This window comes from Rhinopithecus roxellana, chromosome 1 (genome assembly GCF_007565055.1).
Source record: "Rhinopithecus roxellana isolate Shanxi Qingling chromosome 1, ASM756505v1, whole genome shotgun sequence".
Classification (NCBI taxonomy): Eukaryota; Metazoa; Chordata; class Mammalia; order Primates; family Cercopithecidae; genus Rhinopithecus; species Rhinopithecus roxellana.
This window is the reverse complement of record NC_044549.1, coordinates 126,436,960-126,452,509: the sequence shown is the minus strand read 5'-3', so window position 1 is coordinate 126,452,509 and position 15,550 is coordinate 126,436,960. Positions and strand designations below refer to the sequence as shown.

General features: G+C 46.3%; 1 protein-coding gene across 3 annotated transcripts; it reads right to left on the bottom strand.

The window, feature by feature from the left end:
* Positions 1–337: 337 nt before the first annotated feature.
* Positions 338–12,525, bottom strand: LAX1 (lymphocyte transmembrane adaptor 1). 3 transcript variants are annotated; one of them, XM_030930644.1, is made up of 6 exons: positions 12,267–12,378; positions 11,996–12,133; positions 5,693–5,802; positions 5,154–5,264; positions 4,148–4,227; positions 338–2,624 (listed from the first exon to the last, which is right to left on the bottom strand). In XM_030930644.1, the coding sequence occupies exons 2-6, from the start codon at positions 12,082–12,084 to the stop codon at positions 1,818–1,820; spliced, it is 1,197 nt and encodes a 398-aa protein (XP_030786504.1). In that variant the 5' UTR covers positions 12,085–12,133; positions 12,267–12,378; the 3' UTR covers positions 338–1,817. The 3 variants fall into 3 exon arrangements, with proteins under 3 accessions (XP_030786504.1, XP_010351181.1, XP_010351180.1); XM_010352879.2 differs by having other exon boundaries at positions 11,996–12,525; XM_010352878.2 differs by lacking the exon at positions 11,996–12,133 and having other exon boundaries at positions 12,267–12,460.
* Between the last annotated feature and the right edge of the window lie 3,025 nt (positions 12,526–15,550).

Genomic DNA, 15,550 nt, shown 5'->3' with positions numbered 1-15,550 from the left:
CTTTTTTTCTCCATCCCTTTCAGTTAGTTGATATCATACATTTATAATACAATTAGATTCCTTTGCCACAATTTGAAATCCTGGGTTCCCTTGACAGTCTGTTCATTTTTTAAAATTTAAAATTTGTATATAAAGCCCCTTTGTCTAGTGTATAGTTCTTTTTTTTTTTTTTTTTTGAGACAGTCTTGCTCTGTTGCCCAGGCTGGAATGCAGTGACGCCATCTCGGCTCACTGCAACCTCTGCCTCCCGGGTTCAAGTGATTCTCCTGCCTCAGCCTTCTGAGTAACTGGGACTACAGGCGCCCACCACCATGCCAGGATAACTTTTGTATTTTTAGTAGAGACAGGGTTTCACCATGTTGTCCAGGACAGTCTCGATCTCCTGACCTCATGTTCCACCTGCCTCGGTCCCCCAGAGTGCTGGATTACAGGTGTGAGCCACTGCGCCCAGCCATGTGTATAGTTCTTGTGTCTGCAAATGGATATAGTCATATATCCACCACACGGTACCATACAGAACAGCTCCATCAGCCTAAAAATTCCCTTTGCAGCCCATTTGTAGCAAACTTCCCTCCTTTTCCCAAACCTGGCAACAACTGATCTGTTCTTCATCCCTATAGTTTTGCCTTTTCCAGAATGTCATATAAATAGAATTGCACAGCATGTAGACTTGCACAGCATGTCATATAAATAGAATTGCACAGCATGCACATCTGGCTTCTTTCACTTAGCAAAATGGATTTAAGATACGTCTATATTATCGTGTGAACCAAGAGTTCATTTTTTACTGCTGAGTATGGATAAACTCAAGGAATGGATATCAACAGTTTATCCAATCACCCGCTGAAGGTTATCTGGGTTATTTCTAGTTTTGGTAATTATGAATGAAGCTGCTATAAACAGTCATGTGCGAGTTTTTGTGTGAACATAAGTTTTCAGTTCACTTGGGTCAATTTCTAGTAGTGAGATGGCTGGGCCATATGATAAGTTATGCTTATAAGAAACGCTTTAACAGTTTTTCAAAGTGGTCCTGATGCTTTGCAATCCCATCAGCGACCAGTGAGAGTTCCTGTTCTTCTGCATCCTCACCTACATTTGGTTGCCCACACTTTTTTTTTGAGAGCGAGTCTTGCTCTTTCACCAGGCTGGAGTACAGTGGCACAATCTCGGCTTGCTGCAACTTCCACCTCCCAGGTTCAAGTGATTCTCCTGCTTCAGCCTCCTGAGTAGCTGGGATTACAGGGACACACTACCACACCTGGCTAATTTTTGTATTTTTTGTAGAGATGGGCCATGTTGTCCAGGCTGGTCTAGAACTCCTGGCATCAAGTGATCTGCCCTCCTCGGCCTACCAAAGTGCTGGGATTACAGGCATGAGCCACTGCACCTGGCCTGCCTACACTCTTTAAAATGGAAATTGCCCACCCCACTCCACTCCAACTTCTTCCTTCCTTTTGACCTCTGCCTGGATTATACAATAATCTGTACTCTTGCTTTGCAGCCTGTTGGTATTAATGAAGGTAATAATCTTAGAGTACTGTGCATGACTTTCCTGCTTTCCTCACAGTTCTAGGAAGCAGTTTCAGCAAACGTTCTTAGGCTGGTACAGGAGATAACCACACACTGCTTGAGAAGAATTTCCTTCTGGAACTCCCAAACCTCTGCTTTTCTGTGGCCTCTTAGTTCCCTGCTCATCTCAGCCTCTTTTTAATCTAACCAGTGAATCCACTGAAGCACTAAGGTGATCATGGGTCTGCACCAGTCTATCCCATAAGATAAACTACTTGATGTGGCTTTACGGCTGGGTACCTGGGTCTTCATTCATCAGGAAGGAGCTGAGTGTCAGGCCCCTGCTCAGAGTCCCTGCCTCCTAACTGGGCAGTTAGCACATTCTCGTAGTCATTGGAGTCCTCATTTGACATCTCTTCTCTATGTTTCATCTGACTGTTCTCACTCTGTGTGAATGGCTGAAAGTCTGCATAATCCCCTGAAGCAAGGGATGTCCTTTTGACACATTGGACGTGGGTCCCTGGATCATCTGTCTTGTCCTCAACATGACCTATGTTTGAGGATGGCACATCTTTCTCAGCCTGCTGCTGGCTTCCACTGGGATCTGCTGCTGGAACATTTTCGTAGTCTCTGCAGCACTGAAAAGTCACCCAGAGCTGCCTCTCCTGGATGGCACTGAGATCCAGTCCTGTCATGTTGACATAGTCATTTGAGGTCTGAGAAGAACCTTCTCCATTGCTGAGTGAATCACTGTCCTCAGTTTCTGGAGAATACAAACTGGTGCAGTCACCAGCATCTGCATAGCCCTCATCTCTTTCCTCAGTAAACTCCAGCTTCTGGGCACTGGGAAGAACAAAGAGATTTCTGGAAGGGCTTTTGGTAGAAGCTAGAGTCCCAGCAATCTCTTCTGCTGTGGGGACATTGACATACTCGTGTGAATCCTCTGAAGAAATGCTTGTGCAGTCTCTGGAAGCTCTGACATTGATGCAGCATGCTGAGGGAGTGAGGCTCTCACACATCTGGGGGACCATGGCGTTATCATAGATACCCACTGCGTACTCCATGGCATGGATGTGGGCTCTATGCTCCTGGAAGGCATTGCTTGCTTGGGAGGGCTATGAGGAAGAAAAGGAAGCCAGCAATCAGATGCAAGCAGAAATATGGACAAAGCCTTTGTTCTTGGCAAATACCACTGGCATAGTTCACTTAGCTCTCCATCTCGAAGAAAATCTCTAAATCAGGGTCCCGAATTGCAAGGCTCTACATGCTAGGTAGGTATAAGGGAAGAAGGATGAGTTTAAGAAGAGCAACAGTGCAAATGTGATGATAAATTGCAACTGGTTTTTGGCCACAGTATGGGAATCAATTTTGGGGGTGGGGAGCAGGTGGGACGAAAGTATTATCAACCAAAGAGGCCATCGAGAGGCAGTGCAATGTAGTGGCTAAAGGTGAGGCTTAGACTAAAGGTACAAATCCTAGCCTCACCACTTTGTGCCAAGTGAGTATGAGCACCTGACCTAATCTTTCGGTGTTTTCATTTCCCAATTTATAAAATGAAGATTATCATAATATTTACATCGGAAGTTTGTTTTTATTTTTGTTTTTGAGAGGGAGTTTCGCTCTTGTTGCCCAAGCGGGAGTGCAGTGGAGCGATCTCAGCTCACTACAATCTCTGCCTCCCATGTTCAATCGATTCTCCGGCCTCAGCCTCCTGAGTAGCTGGGATTACAGGTGCCTCCTACCACCGCCTGGCTAATTCTTTTGTATTTTTAGTAGAGACAGTGTATGTTGTGTTACCAGGCAGCAGACACACAAACCTGTTGGTCCTGTAACAATCTCATTTGATCAAACACTTTCTACATCAGCTACAGTGCTGAATGACTTACAGATATTTCTGCTCCTGAGGGTAATTGAAATAATTGACATAAGCCCTGGAAGTAATATACAAAGCAGGGTCATAAGTGTGTTTTGAGCACCAATGGCATTGTTGGAATATTTGCATACCCTCCTGAGATGATTACTTTGAAGGGAGCGACATTCATTTGAATAAGCATGTTGTCATGTCTTTGTTAAAATAATCAATTGGCAGGGCATGGTGGCTCACACCTGTAATCTCAGCACTTTGGGAGGCCAAGGTGGGCAGATTGCTTGAGCTCAGGTGTTTGAGACCAGCCTGGGTAATATGGTGAAACCACATCTCTACATAAAATACGAAAGCTGGCCAGGCGTGGTGGTGTGTGCCTGTGGTCCCAGCTACTTGTGGGGTTGGGGTGGGAGGATCGCTTGAGCCCAGATAGCAGAGGTTGGAGTGAGAAAAAAATATATATATATAATATTTATATATATGTAAACTACATATATACATACCAATCAATTTCAGTTCTGACATTGTGCACTTGAATATCTGTACCCTGGTGCCCTTTTTAAAATTCCAAGCACTTGCCTCTGTCTTTAATTTTTCTTTTTGGGTATAGGGAGGTCCTGAGGCTAGTCTTCCCAATTTATTAATAGGACCGCAGGGTGAGTGCCAAAGGACATGCTGTTTGTTTGCAGTGAGACCAGATCCAAGCCCTGTAACTCTTTCCCCTCAGTTCTTCTGCCAGAGACATGTCATTCTCCCGAGAAGCATGACTCTTACCACATGCTCAGGGCTCTCAGAATTTCTGGAGAGGAGGCTCTCAGTACTGAAAATGCGCATACTCCTTGACTCATGTCTCCCTGAAAGGACAGAGAACACATCCTGAAGATAGCCAGTCCTCTGAGTGCTTTAGCCCAAATAATTCCTGCATCATGGATGAACTGGGTTTGTATGGTGTCTGGAATTTCCAGCCTTGGGTCCTGTGTTCTCCTGTGTTCTGAGGTCAGAGCTATGGGGATGACACTCTGAGAACCGGAAGCCCCTCAGCCTCTGTGGCACTGGAGGATGCTATCACGGGGACTGGGAGGCTGAGAAACACGGTCCTATGGAAGAACCTCCTCCCCGCCCCTCCTCTGCCTGTGATGCTGGCACTGAGGTCTCCTCCTTTGTGTCTTCCCCATGCCTGGACACACTTGGCTTTCTTCTGTTGCCTTAACATTAAGAAAAAACAAAACTCGTTCTTGGCTGGGCACGGTGGCTCAAGCCTGTAATCCCAGCACTTTGGGAGGCTGAGACGGGCGGATCACGAGGTCAGGAGATCGAGACCATCCTGGCTAACACGGTGAAACCCCGTCTCTACTAAAAAAATACAAAAAACTAGACGGGTGAGGTGGCGGGCTCCTGTAGTCCCAGCTACTTGGGAGGCTGAGGCAGGAGAATGGCCTAAACCCGGGAGGCAGAGCTTGCAGTGAGCTGAGATCCAGCCACTGCACTCCAGCCTGGGCGACAGAGCGAGACTCCGTCTCAAAAAAAAAAAAAAAAAAAAAAAAAAAAAAAAAAAAAAAAAAAAACTCCCAGCCCAGATGACCCTCTGCTCCCTCTTTGGAGCCCTTCAGGTCCCCCCGGAGTTGCAGCTGACGGTCTTTCTATCCCATTCTCCCTGATACTCTCTGAAGGGCAAACAGGTTTGAGAACTTAGAGAAAGTTGCTTCTGGAGGGTAAGAGGCACATTCTGGGAGTGAAAGTTCGAACATCTGGACTCCATAGATTAGAAGGAAAAACCTACCCAGGTCTTCCTGTCGCCAAGGCAAGATGTCATAAATATTTTTGGCTCTTTGTCTGGTTTGTGGCAGAGTCAGCAAGGGCATGACAGTAACTTGGAGGTAAGGAACTTGCCCTGCAAGGCAACGAGAGAGATGGGAGTCAAGGCAGGGGTCAGCTACACAGAGTGAAGGAACTCATGGGAACGAGATGGCCCCTGAAAATGCTCCCCATCCTTGCCAGTTCTCACAAAAATACACTTTCAGACTCGAGCTACAGAATTTTCATTTGAGTGAGAGGAATAGGGGACTTGATGGACAGAAAGTAAAGAGGAAACTGGACACAGGGGCACCAGGGCAATGACTTTCCCAGGGGAACTCCATCAGCACTGGGCCTTTGGAGCCACAGTTCAGGATCTTGAGTGAGGCAATGACCAGTGTATCAGTTAAGAACTGAGGACTCCCCAGGCCAATAGTTTATCCCTGGTAAATAAGCTGGGCTTTACATTCCAGGCTAGACTATTAATCCTACTATGTCTCAACTCAGGACAAATAAGGGACTCACGCTTCTTCCGTTTATTCCAGTTCCACAGGATGCAGAAAACTGCAACGATCAGGAGGATGGCGAGGAGTCCCGCGAACCCAGAAAAGATGTTGCTGATCTGGTCTTTATTTCTAGAAAAACAATAAAATGCCATGTGCTAGCTGTAGGAGGGTGGGGAGGCTGGAGGAGACATTTCCTTCAGGAGTTAGAGCCTGAAGATTTGGAATTGGAGCCGAGTGAAAGAAAGCCCAGGTGGGGTGTGGTGGAAGAGAGGGTTATCTCTGAATATTGACTTTATGAAGAGAGGGAACTTGGATGGGGGAGAAGGGAACTGTTCTTTTCAAATGACTACCAGCTGCCAGGGGTTCGTTCGCATGTGAAACTTAACTCCTTCTTTCCTTCCTTCCTTCCTTCCTTCCTTCCTTCCTTCCTTCCTTCCTTCCTTCCTTCCTTTCTTTTATTTTTTATTTTAGGTGGAGTCTTTCTCTGTCGCTCAGGCTGGAGTGCAGTGGCACGATCTCGGCTCACTGCAACCTCTGCCTTCTGGGTTCAAGCGATTTTCCTGCCTCAGCCTCCAGAGTAGCTGGGATTACAGGCACGTGCCACGACGCCCAGCTAATTTTTGTCTTTTTAGTAGAGACGGGGTTTCACCACATTGGCCAGGATGGTTCCTATCGCTTGACCTTGTGATCCGCCTGCCTTGGCCTCCCAAAGTGCTGGGATTACAGGCATGAGCCACCGCGCCTGGCCCGTGAAATTTATTTAATCTTTACAACAATCCTATCTCACTTTGTGTCCAAGTAACCTGAGCTTTAGATTCAGAAAGGTAAAGTAACAAGTCAGAGATCACCTAGGTAGGAAGGAGCAGAGAAGGAATGTGAATCTAGATCTGTTTGCATCCAAAGACTGTGCTCTTTCCACTCTGCCACACTGTCCTCCAAACCTGCAAAGTCAAAGTCATTTGGCCTCGCCCCTTCTCATTCCCTACTCGTTGGCTTCCTGGCTTGCTTGGAGGAGAGGTTAGCCAGTTTACAATTAGGGAGTGGCTCTGTGACAGAGTCCATCTTGCATGAACTTGAATAACCCCCGGCACCAATTTGTGGAGCTGGTCTCCAAGCAACACGCTGTTGTGTGGAGTTTAACCAATTCACGTTCTGTGCTACCTTGCAATTCCCTGGCAGGGCTGGCGTCACTGCTCAGCCTTGCTTGGGTGTTGAAATGTGTCCAGATGATTACAACTCCAGATGGCTATGCCTAATGCAATAGGAAGCTGCCAACTGAAGTTATAGCAGGACTCAGGAACTGACGTGCTACCCCCAATTATTAGAAACCAGGGCATTTAACAGGGAAGGTTTTTGTCCCCTTGAGTTTTAGGGTTATTTATACAACTTTCTTTCTTTCTTTCTTTCTTTCTTTCTTTCTTTCTTTCTTTCTTTCTTTCTTTCTTTCTTTCTTTCTTTCTTTCTTTCTTTCTTTCTTTCTTTCTTTCTTTCTTTTTCTTTCTTTCTTTCCTTCCTTCCTTCCTTCCTTCCTTCCTTCCTTCCTTCTTTCTTTCTTTTTAAGACAGAGTCTCGCTCTGTTGCTCAGGCTGGAGTGCAGTGGCATGATCTCAGCTCACTACAACCTCTGCCTCCCAGGTTCAAGCTATTCTCCTGCCTCAGTCTCCTGAGTAGCTAGGACTATAGACATCCGCCACCACACCTGGCTAATTTTTTTTTTGTATTTTTAGTAGAGACAGTATTTCACCATGTTAGCCAGGCTGGTCTTGAACTCCTGACATCAAATGATCTGCCTGCCTCAGGCTCCCAAAGTGCTGGGATTACAGGTGTGAGCCACCACACCCAGCCTATCCAAGTTTCTAGTGGGCATTTCTAACTAGCTGCCTAACAGACATCTCAAACCAAAACATCTCCCCACACAAACCTGCTACTCCCCACGTGTTTCCCATCATCTAGTGACTTAGTCAAAAACCTTGGAGCCATTCTTCACTTGGAGCTCTTTTTCTTTCATGCCCCACTTCCAGTCAACCAGTAGATTCTGTCTGCATTACCCTGGGCGTTTATCCCAAACTCAACCACCTCTTGTTCCTCTGTTGCCACCACTTGGGTCTAAGCCACTGTGTTTCACAGGAACCTTTGCAATAATGTTCCTGGTTGGTCTCCTTGCTTTAACTCTTGGCCCCAACATACTATCTTCACACAAAAACCAGTGTGATAATTCTAAACAGTAAATCAGATCACATCCCTCTGCTGCTCGTCACTCTGCCTGGCTTCGAGTAACTTACAATAAAGTCTATAGTCCTTCCTCAGTGATGACTTTATGGCACAATATGATCTGGCCTCTGCCTACCTCTGACCTTATTTCCTACCACGTTCCCTCTGACTTTGACTACCAGGATACCTTGCCCATGCAAAGCACAGTTCTGTGTCAGACCTGCCACTCCCTCTCCCAGGAACCCTCCTCTCCCAGCTATCTGCATGACTGAGTCCCTCTCATTCAGGTTTCTTCTGAAATGTCAAATGTCATCTCCTCAGGTCTTCCATGGCCACACCCTATTACTTGCAGTCCCCTTGCTGTGCTCCATTTTTTCTTCATATCACTGATGACTGGTTGATGTATCTTTTTTTTTTGAGACGGAATTTCGCTTTTGTTTCCCAGACTGGAGTGCAATGACACAATCTTGGCTCACCGCAACCTCCCCCTCCCGGGTTCAAGCAATTCTTCTGCCTCAGCCTCCCGAGCAGCTGGGACTATGGGTGTGCACCACCACGCCTGGCTACTTTTTGTATTTTTGGTAGAGATGGGGTTTCATCATATTGGTCAGGCTGGTCTCGAACTCCTGACCTCAGGTGATCTGCCTGCCTCAGCCTTCCAAAGTGCTAGGATTACAGGCATGAGCCACCACGCCCAGCCTGATTGATTGATATTATACATTCATATGCTTACCTGTTTATCTTTTTTTATTAAAAAAACAAAAAAACAATAAAAAAACAACAACAACTTTGAGACAGGGTCTCCATGTGTTGCCCAGGCTGGGTGTTGAACTCCTGGGCTCAACTGATCCTCCTGCCTTGGCCTACCAAAGTGCTTGGATTATAGGCATGAGCCACCACTTTCAGCTCTGTTTTTTATTTGACTCTCCCCTTTGACTATAAGCTTCCAGTAGTTATGGACTTGTTTATCCTGTTCACCTAGTGCCTTAAATAGTGCTTGGTACTTTGTAGGGCCCTGATGAATATTTGTTAAATGAATGAATGACTGAATTAATAAATAAATAAACTAACATAGAAATAGTTTTAAGTGTAGTACAGCCGTTATGGAAAACACTATGGAGGTTCTTCAAAAATTAAAAATAGAACTACCAAGGCGGGGCGTGGTGGCGAACATCTGTAATCCCAGCACTTTGGGAGGCCAAGGTGGATGGATCACTTGAGGTCAGGAGTTCGAGACCAGCCTGGCCGACATGGTGAAACCCTGTCTCTACTAAAAACAGAGAAAACAATTAGCTGGGCGTGGTAGCACACGCATGTTTTCCCAGCTACTCGGGACGCTGAGACAGGAGAATCGCTTGAACCCGGGAGGCAGAGGTTGCAGTGAGCCGAGATTGTGCCATTGCACTCCAGCCTGGGCGACAGAGTGAGACGTTGTCTCAAAAAAAAAAAAAAAAAAAAGAACTACCATACGATATAATCCAATAATCTCACCACTGGGTATATATCTGAAGGAAATGAAATCATATTTGAAAGACATGTCTACACTCCCATGTTCACTGCAGCATTATTCACAATAGTCAAAATATGGAATTAACCTAAGTGTCCATCAATGGATGAATGGATGAAAAAATGTGGTATATATACTCAATGGAAACTAGTCAGCCTTTAAGAAAGAAGGGAATCCTGACCGGGCGCAGTGGCTCAAGCCTGTAATCCCAGCACTTTGGGAGGCCGAGACGGGCGGATCACGAGGTCGGGAGATCGTAGACCATCCTGGCTAACATGGTGAAACCCCGTCTCTACTAAAAAATACAAAAAACTAGCCGGGCGTGGTGGCGGGCGCCTGTAGTCCCAGCTACTCGGGAGGCTGAGGCAGGAGAATGGCGTAAACCCGGGAGGCGGAGCTTGCAGTGAGCTGAGATCCAGCCACTGCACTCCAGCCTGGGCGACAGAGCAAGACTCCGTCTCAAAAAAAAAAAAAAAAGAAAGAAAGAAAGAAGGGAATCCTGTCATTTTTGACAACATGAGTGAACCTAGAGGTCATTATGTTAAACGAAATAAACCGGGGAACAAAAAGACAAAACCAGGTGATCTCACTCATGTGGAGTGGAAAGCTAAACTCATAGAAGTGGAGAGTAGAGGCTGGGCACAGTGGCTCACACCTGTAATCCCAGCACTTTGGGAGGCCAAGGCAGGCAGATCACCTGAGGTCGGAGTTCGAGACCTGTCTGACCAACATGGAGAAATCCCAACTCTACTGAAAATACAAAATTAGCCAGGCGTGGTGACTCATGCCTGTAATCCCAGCTACTGGAGAGGCTGAGGCAGGAGAATCGCTTGAACCTGGGAGGTGGAGGTTGCAGTGAGCGGAGACCATGCCATTGCATTCTAGCCTGGGCAACAAGAGTGAAACTTTGTCTCAAAAAAAAAAAAAAAAAAGGTGGAGAGTAGAATGGTGGTTACCAGGGAGGGGTTGCAGAGATGTTGGTCAAAGGATACAAAATATCAGTTAGAGAGAAAGAATAAATTTAAGGGATCTGTTGTATAACATGATGCCTATAGTCAATAAAAATTTGTTGATGGACCAGATGCGGTGGCTCATGCCTGTAATCCCAGCACTTTGGGAGGCCAAGGTGGGTGGATCACCTGAGGTAGGGAGTTCGAGACCAGCCTGACCAACATGCAGAAACTCTGTCTCTACTAAAAATACAAAAAAGTTAGCCGGGGGTGGTGGTGCATGTAATCCCAGCTACTCAGGAGTTTGAGGCAGGAGAATTCCTTGAACCTGGGAGGCAGAGGTTGCAGTGAGCAGAGATCACGCCACTGCACTCCAGCCTGGGCGACAGAGCAAGACTCTGTCTAAAAAAAATAAAATAAAATAAAATAAAAAAAAATCAAAAAACAAAACAAAACAAACAAAGTGTTGATGACTATAGTTAATAAAAATGTGTCATATTCTTGAAAATTGCCGAGAAATTTTAAGTATTCTCACCACAAAAGAAAATTGTGAAGTCATGTGTATCTTAATTAGTTTAATGTAGCTATTGTACAATGTATCCATATTTCAAAACAACAGGCTATCATGATAAATATATACAATTTTGATTTGCCAATTAGAAATAAATAAAAATAAATGAAGAAATAGTTTTGGAGGGATGCTTCAGGCTTCTGATTTTTGTGAATTCATTGCTCATCGATACTCATGTCTACTTGCAAGTGACATGTGTTTGCCATGGTAATAACATTTATTTTCCCAGACAACTGCAATTTTATTTTATTTTTTGAGACAGAGTTTCGCTTTTGTTGCCCAGGCTGGAGTGCAATGGCGTGATGTCGGCTCACTGCAACCTCTTTCCCGGGTTCAAGCAATTCTCCTGCCTCAGCCTCCTGAGTAGCTGGGACTACAGGAGTGCGCTACCACCCTTGGCTAATTTTTGTATTTTTAGTAGAGATGAGGTTTCACCATGTTGGCCAGGCTGGTCTTGAACTCCTGACTTCAGGTGATCCGCCCTAGCCGCCCCCAGCCTCCCAAAGTGCTGGGGTTACAGGAGTGAGCCACCGCACCTGGTCAGCTACCAATGTTTTTAAAGTTTCAGCTGTGGGTGGATTTTTAATTTTGTTTGTATGAGATTGAAAGTAGTAGCAGTAATTTATACCCACGATTAGTCCTGTAAGATTTTACATCCTAAAGACATATCTTTATTATATTTATCACTACATTTTTTATTCATGACAAGTTTTTGGATCTCAAAACACATCCTTGGAAAACTCAGCCTTTTGTTTCTGTCATGGTGACACCTAGGAAAGACTGACAATAGGGTTGAGGGCCTCTGAGAGGTGAGAAATCCAACCAGTCTAAGCAACTAGCTTTAAGGACCAGTGTTACCACAGTTTTTCCTCTACCAAATATCTTCTTTCTTTCCTCAGTACCTTCCTTTCCCCCTAGCACCCCTGAGCAAATGCCTCCAAGCCTAGAGTTTGGTGGTCTCAGTAGTCCCGAGCCTGGGTGTTGAGAGGAAACAGCCCTGCTGTGTAAGAAGCTCCTAAGTGTGGACTAGGACCTTCTGCCTAAATCAGGGCAGGGTGGAGCTCGCCACCCTGAGTCACTCACCTGTCCAGGCTGCGGGGAGTCACATGCAGACTGCTGGACTCCAAGGTCCTCCCTCTGATTGTCGAAAGGGTTGGAGTGACACCATCCATTGTATCAGGAGCCTTTGAGATGCTCTCTGGTTTCAGCTTCTAAGTTTCTCTTAATCATAATCAGTTAGCCAGCATGTCTATCACTTCTCCCCACCCCCGCAACAAACTGCCTATCTTGTGTCTATCTCTGAAATGTCAGGCCAAGTTGACCCAACATACAAAAGCAACAGGTTTGGTTCTACCTGGACGTGGCTAATGCCCACTGCAGGAGGTGCAATCTCATCCGGACGTGGTGCTTCCAAGTGAGGTGGCTCAGGGAGAATCTATGGCCTCTGCCTTCTGGTGGAAACATGAGGGGCACAGAGGGGGAAACTGCCAAGAGGCTCAGGAGAGGCTCCGTGAGAAGCTCATCTTCCTTCAACACCCAAAGCAGAGTGAAAAGAACAAACCACTTTGCCGGAATGGAAACAGAGAGTTAGTCACCGGAAATGACACCACCAATGTGCTAATGAAGCACAGGGCACAGGAAATGCTGCTCAGCTCTTAATCTGCTAGAAGAAAACATATCTTCAAACCACCGTTCCCTGGGTTTGCCAGGTGTTCTGTGGTCTGTGATGAGTGTGATTAAAAATGGGGCAGGGTAGTAGAGAATTTGTGATTCTTCACCCTGGGTTTCTGAGACACTTAGAGTTTTATAAGTCTTCAGATTTACAGTGTTTTCTAAGCAAGTCTAAGGAGCACTGGAGGTTGCCTTTTAGAGTCAAATGCAGATCTCCGGGACCCTCTTCTGATTCAGTGGGTGGAGGGTGCAGAGGGGGCAGACTTTGGATGTCAATGCTTTGCAGGTGAATTTGATGGAGCTTTCAGGTGATTTTGATGGAGCTGGTCTGTTTCATGTTTTGGGAACCTCTGCTCTGGGCACTACCTTAAGAATAGAGGTTATGCTGGGTTGGCAGCACCCCTGCTCCCCAAAGGCGACCTTTCACAGCTCCTGGTTGCTGGTGATCTTCTGTTCTCAGGGCTCTTCTGAAGATCAGTCACAGTCTTACTTGTCACACACCTGTCTCAGAAGCTGAACAAGTTCATCCCTAAGAACTACCCAAAGTGTTCCAAACTTTGAAGATCATTCAAAATTTGTTGCTAACTCCCCTCCCTTCTTGAGCCTACTAATATCCAGAAACACTCTTTGCATCTTGGGAGAGTCCAAAGAGAAGGGGCCACTAAGACTGTTGTGAGGATGTGAAGAAGAACTTCTCTGATTGCACTTTCCACAGTGAAATGAATTCCCAGATGAATGGAAGGGCAGACCAGCAGTACCCTCCTAGAACCATGCCTCCCTCCCATCTCTTCCCAGTGGACATTGAGGTCCTCAGCTTTCCTGAGGTGACAGCCCCTGGCTTGTCTGCATCCAGACTCTCACAGAGTCCCCAGGGGCTGCAGACTGGCCGTAGCTGGCTTTCCACAGAGCTTCATCATCCAGGTCCTGGACCCCTTCCCTCCCAGGAGCTTCACCTGGTAGGAAGCAGAAATAGCTCAGAGGCAGCTGGTGCTGGAGCTGGAACCTGGGTCTCTGCCCACTTCTCCTTTGGATCAGGTCTGAGTAGGAAGTAGGACTACTCACAAGATCCATCATGCTGCTGGCAGGGACCAGGGTCTTGGGCCATTGGAACCAATAAGGGACTGTGTGTGAATCAGGACCTTGGAAGGCAGTACAAGGAAAGGGCACATGGAACCAAACCTCAGAACCATGAATGCTACTCAAAAAAAAAGTTTTTTTTTTTGAAAGAACTTTTCCATTGCATGTGATCATTTCAGGGCCTCACTTATCTTATCTACCCAATCTGCTGCAGTTAGACCAATCTTCCCTCTGATTGTCCGATTCTCCCCTGCCCCCACATCTGAGGGGAATCACCACCTCAGAGGCAGCTGCACACGTTACCTGCCCCAGGCTGCAGGTGAGTGCCAGGTTTCCAGGCCCCGGCTGTGCCCCTCATCCTGCTCTCCTTTCCTTCCCCATGGGGCAAAATCCAATCAAACTGACAAACTAAAACAGAAAGTAGGTAGCTGAAATGATTCATCATAATAGCGGGGAAAAAAACAAAACAAAACACTGGGAAATGGGGTGGTTTTTTTTTTTTTTTTTTTTTTTGAGATGGAGTTTTGCTCTTGTTGCCCAGGCTGGAGTGCAATGGTGTGATCTTGACTCACTGCAACCTCTGCCTCCTTGGTTCAAGCTATTCTCCTGTCTCAGCCTCTAGAGTAGCTGGGATTATAGGCATGCACCACCACACCCAGCTAATTTTGTATTTTTAGTAGAGACGGGGTTTCTCCATGCTGATCAGGCTGGTCTCGAACTCCTGACCTCAGGTGATCGCCCGACTCGGCCTCCCGAAGTGCTGGGATTACAGGCATGAACCACCGCTCCCGGCCAAGCAGTGTATGTTTTAAATCCGATTGCTCTAGTGGTGTTGATGTTGTTTTTTTCTGAGACAGGGTTTCATTCCTGTTGCCCAGGTCGGAGTGCAGGGACATGCTCTTGCTCACTACAACCTCCGCCTCCCAGGTTCAAGCCATTCTCCTGCCTCAGCCTCCCAAGTAGCTGGGACTACAGGCACACGCCACCATACATGGTTAATTTTTGTATTTTTAGTAGAAATGAGGTTTCAACATGTTAGCCAGGCTGGTCCACACTCCTGGGCTCAAGTGATCTGCCCACCTTGCCTCCCAAAATTCTGGGATTACAGGTGTGAGCCACTACACCCAGCCTGCTCTCGTGTTTTAACCACTTTTCATGATTTTCTGGGGTTGGACGGTACATATGATTGTTACCAGACCCCAATGCTTACCCAAAGTTAGCCTTTGGGTTGCGGGTTTCTGCATTATAGTCCCTTCAGTGGTTGCCAGAAAGGTGTTACAGGAAAGGGGTCCTGATGCAGACCCCAAGAGAGGGTTCTTGGATCTCGCCCAAGGAAGTATTCAGGGTGAGTCCATAGAGTAATGGGAAAGCAACTTTATTAGGAAAGTAAAGGAATAAAAGAATGTCTACTCCATAGACAGAACAGCCTCAAGGGCTACTGGTTGCTCATTTTTACGGTTATTTCTTGATGATATGCTAAACAAGGGCTGGATTATTCATGCCTCTCCTTTTTAGACCATATAGGGTAACTTCCTGTTGTAGCTATGGCATTTGTAAACTGTCATGGTGCTGGTGGGAGTGTGGCAGTGAGGATGACCAGAGGTTACTCTCATGGCCATGTTGGTTTTGGTGGGTTTCAGCTGGCTTCTTGACTGCAACCTGTTTTATCAGCAAAGTCTTTATGTCCTATATCTTGTGCCAATCTCCTATCTCATTCTGTGACTTAGAATGCCTTAGCTGTGTGGGAATGCAGCCCAATAGGTCTCAGCCTCATTTTACCCAGCCCCTATTCAAGATGGAGTTGCTCTGGTTCACATGCCTCTGACAGGATTCTAAAGTGTTAAGACTGGTTTTTGGCCAGGCACGGTGGCTCACACCTGTAATCCCTGC

What these genes read in the sequence shown, in the direction of transcription:
- LAX1 (XM_010352878.2), bottom strand. Translation starts at nt 12,376, where the DNA reads ATGTTTCCACCAGAAGGCAGAGGCCATAGATTCTCCCTGAGCCACCTC. An exon ending in TGGGCATTAGCCACGTCCAG is followed by an intron (nt 5,803 to 12,266) that starts GTAGAACCAAAC and finishes TTGTTTTTCTAG; the next exon opens with AAATAAAGACCAGATCAGCA. An exon ending in TTGGCGACAGGAAGACCTGG is followed by an intron (nt 4,228 to 5,153) that starts GTAGGTTTTTCC and finishes CTGTCCTTTCAG; the next exon opens with GGAGACATGAGTCAAGGAGT.